Below are 8,201 nucleotides of genomic sequence, written 5' to 3' on the forward strand. Positions count from 1 at the left end.
GCTACTCACGCATAAAATACATTGTTAAAAGCAGCTGCAAGACGTATGCCTAAACATTGTATCCTGGGGAAAGGAAGGAAGTTTGAAAGCACAGACTCAAATTTGACACTTTAACCAAAACCATGACAAGAGTGAGGACTATCAAAGAACAGCCAGAAGAACCTTGCTTGAGCCAGCCACAGTACATAGTGGATCTAGCCTCACCCATTCAGACTCTGCATTGTGCACTTACTACGCAAATTAGGGAAACTAACGGTCTGTGACTACAGACTAGATGGAAAGGGGGGCTGGATGAGACGGTAATTCACGGGAGAAACTGAGAGATGACACCACAAGTTAGATTAATCAATCAATCAATCACTGGACAGGCTTCCCTTTCTCACGCACCTTAGAAACCACGCCCTTTATATTCACGTTTGATGCCTGATTTTGTTAATTGATCGATCGTTATTATCACGGCTGATGAATACCCAAGCAGTAACACGATTAGTTTCCATTAGGGTCGTGTAAAACTTTTAACTTTGAAAACAGGTTCTACAAACCGCACAAGGAAATGGCATAATTTTCAATATGTACCAAAACAAGAATACCAGAGGTTAGGCCTATCTGAAATATATGAAATTTAGTAAATTTGAGTATGCGCCACCTTCAAAGTAAGCATGCATGTCAAGTGGATAATATCAAACACACCCAAACTCATGTAACTGGTTTATTACACATATATATTTTTTAGTGAAAACAATATATAAAATGTAGTGCTTAATATTTTTAGCATTTTGTTGAAAGCTGGAAAACAGCACTTGATTTGATAAACGGGCAATTAAACTGGGGTATATACATTTATGTTAACTTATTACAGTGGTAGGAGTAAATTAGTGTGAGTAATGTCTCAAATGTGCACAGAGACATAAGAGAGAGCGAGAGAGAGAAGGGGGAGAGGGAGAGACAGCAGAGAGGGGGTGGGAATCTGGAGATGTAAAGAGGGGGGGAGAGATGGAGAGAGTGTGTGAGAGAGAGAGAAAAAAAAAGAGACAAAGTGAAATATGAAATGGAATAGGCGAGGGGCGTACGATATTGCATTTTGTACCATATTAGAGTTTTGTGCATGTAGTGAACCGCGAAGACAATACAAAACGGTGAAAAAAAACCGCGATATTTTCATTGTTGGAAGCTATCCGAGCACGCCGAGTAAAGGACATGCGATGTCACAAGTGCATGAAATTGAATTCACGGCCATCCATTAAATAATCATTATATCTACCAGTAACGGGCGACGAGTACATGCCTCTGTGTGAGATGGAAGAGATGTGGGTCTCGTTGCTATAGATTAAATACACTGAAAAATTCGGTTGATCTCTGTGGCGTCGCTACACATGCCGGCGTCTGACATGCAGTCAGGGTAATGTTGGCCTAACGTTTCGTACTTCCCAGTGTTCCGTTGAATCACCAATTGGTTTGGAAAGATGCCTTTACGAAAGCGATTTTTATTCATTCTTACCATTCTAACATTAATAATTGCTGGTTTTGCTTTACTATCAAATTACGCAGAGATTAAAAAACCATTAATATACTTCAGGTCGAATGTGCGTGATATTGAGTTCAATGCCAGCCTCTATAAGGAAGGGATTATCGTTGTAGATGATAGTCCCGATGAATACACACCATTTGATGGGTCGTGGAAAAGTTCAACTGCACCTTTTCATCCATATTTCGACGTGAATTGTTCAGCGTTGATTCATAAGGATAAGTTGGCCGTCACCAACACGGAAGTGATTTTGAACAACTTGCGGGAAAAAGGAGACATAGTTGTGCCGTCGGACAAGGAAGTGGAGCGTTTTACTTCGAATTGCGAGAGGTTTAAAACACAACGATCTTATCCGACTTATGTGCGTTCGGAAGAAGAGCGTGAGTATCCGATTGCTTATACGATTGTGGCCCACACATCGGCGGCCCAAGTTGAACGCCTTTTACGCGCCATTTATCAGCCGCATAACCTCTATTGCATACATCCAGACGCGGCTTCACCTCAGGACTTCCAATCCGCATTAGTTAGCCTGGCAGACTGCTTTCCAAATGTGTTTATACCATCCAAGGTGGAGCGCGTGCAGTATCGAGGGATTACCAGACTTCTTGCGGATGTCAACTGCATGAGAGACCTACTCTCACTTCCGGTGCAGTGGAAATATCTTATCAATCTCAGCGGCCAGGAGTTCCCTCTGAAAACTAACCTGGAAATTGTTCAGCAGTTGAAAGCCTTCAAAGGCATGAATGAGATCGAATCGGTTGTTCCACCTGATGGTAAGGTTGGTCGCACCGTCTATAAGTTCAGGTTCCGTCCAGGATACGAGTTGCCGGTCAATACCGGCATCAGGAACTCACCGCCGCCGCACGGGATACAGATATACACCGGAAATGCATACGGTGCGTTCGCGAAGTCTTTCGTGGACTTCGTGGTCAACAACAAAGAGGCCGGGGACCTCCTCAGATGGATGAAATATACGTGGAGTCCGGACGAAAACTACTGGGCCACACTGCACCAACATCCGAATGCCACACCCGTGTGGAGGAAGGGTCCATCAGACAGACTATTAGTGAAGATGATGAAATGGGGAGACCGTTATGACCACCCTGCATGTGCAGGAAAGTACGTGCGGGCTTTGTGTGTTTTCGGTGTGGGATACCTGTATCACCTTGCTGAGGTACCCCATTTGTTCGCCAATAAGTTCCATTATGAGTATGATCCCGTTTCCTTACAGTGTCTTGAGCAGCTTCTTGATTACAGAGCCAATTTCCCCGAAACTCTAAAGGAATTTGTTAAAGGTTTCCCTGTCGTGGATTGAAGTTCTTGAGGGGACGCCATTATGAAATTATATACGTTTGAGCTACACTAGTAAATGCCTTTAATCATATTGGTCTTGCCCATCTATTGGAAATTGACACATTACGTGCATTAGTGATCTGTATGTGATGACAGCCTCATCGTTCTAATGCCACGTTGCTAAAGTTGCAATAAGTCATTGACAACTACAAAAAAATCACTTTTTAAAGCCATGGGAAAGACCAAGTCACATTATATTTTGGGTCAATAAATTTGGATTAAAATGTTACTTCATCGTGACTTTTGTAAAACGTCCTCGATGATGTAACATGTGAACGTAATGCTCTAGTCACGACTAATGCGATTCAAAAGTAACCGATAGTGTGTCATTGGAAATAACTTTTTTTATTCGATCTGGGCCTTTTCATCGGTGTGACTGTAACATAAACTAAACTAATACATCAGTCACATTTGCACTACGGCGGCCATACGGCGAGTTCAAAACAGGCGTTTTGTCCAGTTTTACTGAAACCCCCTATGTACTATAGCTAGTACAACAATGTTAAAATGTCTTCGACTCGCCGTACGGCCGTCGTAGAGCAAAATGTGACTGAGATATAAGTCACTCTTGATGTTTCATGGAAAAAAAAAAGAAGAAATGTTACTGGGATACGGGCACCACCATGCTTTGCGAGAAAGAACGTGTCACTGAATACCTATACCATTGCTTAATCGTGCGGGGGGGGGGGGTGCAGAATACGCAATATGACTATTATCCTTAGCCTAATGAGCGATGAATAATAAGAAATGTTGGTGGGTAAAAAACAACTGTTGATTGGTAAAAACTACAAATTCTGTCGAAATCAACATAGCATACTACCGTAAACTTGCCGACTTAAGAGGAGGAGGAGCCACCTTTGGCATAGAAAGGGGATTTTTTTGCAAAGGATCCCCCATTGCATCTTGCCTCTTTTTTGTTATGTAATGTGACTGTAATTGACATTAAGTATGCCAGTGGTCAGGATAATCTGAAATATGTAGAATATATACATATATATGTATATATATATATATATATATATATATATATATATATATATATATATATATATATATTATTAGTATTATTATTATTATTATTATTATCATTATAACAAAAAGAGGAAATCTAAAAATATGTACTTCATACAAACAAATGTATACAAACAAAATGAGTCATTTGGTAACATGTTTGCCAATTTGAGGATCCTCATAGAAAAGACAATACTTTTTAATTTTCCATAATACTTGTTTTAAATTATTGTTCTCGTTGTTATTACTCTTACTGACGAGATTTTTTTCTCTCCTTGGTTTTTGGTTTCCTTCAAGCGCCATATAAGAAAGTGGAATTAGATTATTTTTTTATCATAATCCAGTTGTGAATTGATCGTCAATACCAAGAAATTCATACAGAAGTTATTTGAATTGTAAGGTTAGTAAAGTACAACGTTTTATGCAATGGAGCCCTTATGTTTTGAAATCCTGCTCTCAGCATTGCATGACGATGTAATAAAAAATACTGGTAGGACAATTAGTATCAATCCGGCTGTTTGAATCGTAAATCAAGGTAAAGGAGGCCCATTGAAAGAAAATAAATTGCATTATTATTCTACATTGTAATGGGAATGTTTAGTAATCTAAAACAAGCCGTCACCTATAAGTAGTGTACAGATCCATCGATACTTTTGCAACGGAGTGATGTTATATTTGGAAGGCCTTCAACATTTACAAAAAAATTGATAAGGTTACACGCATGCAGGTGGCGAAGTGCTTTCCTGTGAGAGTTACGTCTCTCTTTTCCAATTCGGCCCACAGAAAATTATTTTGTTTAGAAAACAATCTCACCTCCATTTCAAACTAGAAAATAAGAAAATTTCCAAATCAACTCAGATCATTGCCCATACTGTGATTCAAACCTGCGAACATTGTAAGCGCAATATCCCATTGTGACATTCTGAAGCCTGGAAGAAAATGACATGTCGAAGGGAAAAATAGCTTTCAGGAGGGGGGGGGGGCAATATGTTCGTAATGAGGTTAATTAGGGACCTATGACCCAAGTCAATGGATGACTAGGATGAAGAGGGCATCATGGGCCAATAGCTTTCAGGAGGGGATATGTTCGTAATTAAGACCTATGACCCCAGTCAATGGGCATGATACCTTTTTTTTTTTGGGGGGGGGTGGGGCTCAACAAGCAGTTAATGCACTTTCCCATGCAGATGTTGAACCATGGACCTATTAGGTCCATGCTCTTACTTAACATCCCCGTACTTTACCCTAATATGTCCATGGTATGTTGAAAATCAAAGCAATGCGAAATATGTATTCACGTTGCTCGTACAGTCTTTGGTAACCTAAGGTAATCGTTTATGAAACACCACGTGATTGTGTTTATATACGTCAATGGATAAATAAGACATGCAATACTAATGAATTTTAATCATGTTAATTTTCCAATAGGATGACGAATCGGTCAATGTATAGACGTTTGATTATAAGGTGTTTGTCTTATTGACGGATCAACGACTCTGCGGCCCCTCCCCCAAAAAAGAAATAGATAAAACGTATAAAAGTAAAAACAGATGAATAAATAAGTAAATGAAAGAAATAAATGAATAGGGAAATGTATAGATGAATATTAAAATGAATCGATAAATGAATAGATAAATAAATTATTTATACCAGTCGAATGAAATTGATCTTCATATCAATAATTTTAACTTTAATCGAAATGGATATATGTCTTCCTTAGGTTATTGTGAATGCTATTAGTGAAGCTATAGGCAATGGAAAAGTATGTACACCTATTTCTTTATATATATATATATATATATATATATATATATATATGTGTGTGTGTGTGTGTGTGTGTGTGTGTATATATTGATTTTAAAAATTCAGTGGACTGGAATAAATAGCGTATTTTCGGTCAATTTGAATGGAACGAACATACATGTATATGTTACATCTAGTTATAAGAATACCCATTATGCCATCGCTGAATTAAATTTCCAAGAGTGCAATAAACTAATTTGATTCAATTTTCATATTTGAATTATTTTATTCTGGTTTTTCCTCCAACTACTTCTTATACCCCTTCTTCTTATTATTTGTTTTTTTCTTCTTTTCTTCCTTCACCTTTTTTCTCCTTATTCATCATCACTAATTTATTCTCTTCAGTTTCCCCTTTTCTATAATTTTTGTTTATTCTTATTTCATTTGCTTACACAAATGAAGTTTTCGTTGCGATAGTTTTATACGAAGATGGCGATGATAAAATGTTGACTACTAAGATGATGGTGATGATGATGATTATCATGGTGATGATGATGATGATGACGATGATGATGTTGACGATGATGATGATAATAATGATGGCGATGGTAATTTAGCCAGCGATGATTGTAATAGCTTCTCCGTCATAGGGAAAGCTAGCTCTAAAGTTGGCTTTGAAAAAAAAATCTGGAAAAAATCCTTCAATAAATAGCAAATTTTCGAGAAAAAAAAATGTCGTGGCAAACAACTCCACTAGTCATGCAAAAATAAAATAACATCGCCTAATCAGGGCGCGGAGATGACTGATCTGGCACTTGGTTAGGGATTGTGAGTTAATGTATGAGGCCCTCTATGTTAGCTTTGTGAAAGAGAGTTTCCATGCAATGCTCAATCAGGATTACATGGGTATCTTCATTTTCTTCGATTCTTCGAGGTTAGGGCAGGAGGAGGGGTGGCCTCACGCCCCTACATGTATCTGGCTGTATTGTGGATAAACATCACGTTTATAGCTAACGTGATACAGTTTCATGAATAGAAATGGCATGCTAGATGCCTTGTCGGCATGATATGATAGTTTTTCGGAACCTTATACTGTTCCCTTTTTTGGAGAGATTCTTAACATATATTTTCAATAATGCTACGGTCATAAATACCTTTATGATCGCCGTACGAATGATTTTTATACATAGCAATAAATGGTATGAAATCATTCGTGAGGTGTTCGTAAAGGTCTTAGTGACCGTAGCTTTAACGACACAATTTCGATTGTAGGACCAGTTTAATAAGAAAAAGTGATAGAGTTCGAAACTTCGTATTTATCGTCTGTGTATACAGTTCAGATCGACCATTAATACCACTGACAGCAAAGTTTTCTTAATAGTAATCCTATCAAACGTATGTCAAGCTGTATCATTTGATCCCGTTTATTTCATATTCTTCATAACATGACCTCATATCCTTTACAGGTATATCTATGTAAAAGCAATAAATAATCGATGTCATATCGAGAATCGATTATATTCATTATAAAAAAATCAATGTGCGATGTTAATAGAAAACGAAACAATTCTTGATACAAAAATGATCGACAATTCAATTCTTGATATCAAAATTATAAAATGGCTCGGCGTACGGAAGCCACGTCTACTCAAACTCAAAATGCCACATTATGTCAAAAGTATGTATGTTATATTTGTGTTTGTGTGTATGTGTGTGTGTGGACATGGCAAGCTTTGTGGGGTTTCTGTCTCTTTTATTATGTTTATTGAAAAAATATAATCCCTCTCGCACGAACCTATACACAATCACACACACACACACACTCTCTCTCATTCTCCCACACACGCATCCACCCTGTCGTATACACCCATATACACACGCCGCACACGCATCCCTCACCCACGGAACGCATGTACACACCAATTCAACAGTCACTTCAACCCACCCTCTATTAAAGGGATGCTCCGGGCTGAAGATTCATATGTAAATAAATATAGTAAAATTCACAGAGCAAAATGCTGAAAATTTCATCGAAATCGGATAACAAATTTATTGAATTACAAAGTGTAGCAATATTTTGTGAAAGCAGTTATATGCATGTCGTCATGAATATTCATTAGGAGGGCTGATGATGCCACATCACCACTTTCCTTTTTCTTGCCCGCTCATAAAAGTCAATGAGAAAATGCGTGGAAATGTAGCGGGCAATAAAGCAGAGCTAGCATCCGGGTATTCTACGCGTTTTTGTACGCGTCCTTGAACCGCGCAGTGCTATACGTCACAATGGTAATCAAGTTGAGACAACGCTGGATACTGCGTCCCTAGCTAGGCCAGGGACGCGTCATTTCAATTACGTCACAATGGTAGTTTAGAGGCCCAGTCTGCTCAACATGACAAATTAGATTCTCATTCTTAAACTTTAAAATATCTAAATTTTAACGATTTTTACTCTAAATGTCTGATTTGGTTAATAATAGCAATATTGACTGGCCTGGGGGCGAAAGGACATATATCGCCCTCACTAAATTGATATCACCCTCGTCTACGACTCGGGCGATATATGTCGTAC

At 38.3% G+C, this 8,201-nt stretch overlaps 1 protein-coding gene across 1 annotated transcript; it reads left to right on the forward strand.

Annotated features, from left to right (window-relative positions):
- The first annotated feature begins 712 nt into the window (after nt 1-712).
- LOC129278713 (beta-1,3-galactosyl-O-glycosyl-glycoprotein beta-1,6-N-acetylglucosaminyltransferase 4-like) lies at nt 713-3,874 on the forward strand. The gene has a single exon (XM_064111186.1). The coding sequence runs from the start codon at nt 1,464-1,466 to the stop codon at nt 2,838-2,840; it is 1,377 nt and encodes a 458-aa protein (XP_063967256.1). The 5' UTR covers nt 713-1,463; the 3' UTR covers nt 2,841-3,874.
- Nucleotides 3,875-8,201: the final 4,327 nt, after the last annotated feature.

The sequence above is a fragment of the Lytechinus pictus genome, chromosome 16 (genome assembly GCF_037042905.1).
Source record: "Lytechinus pictus isolate F3 Inbred chromosome 16, Lp3.0, whole genome shotgun sequence".
Lineage (NCBI taxonomy): Eukaryota > Metazoa > Echinodermata > Echinoidea > Temnopleuroida > Toxopneustidae > Lytechinus > Lytechinus pictus.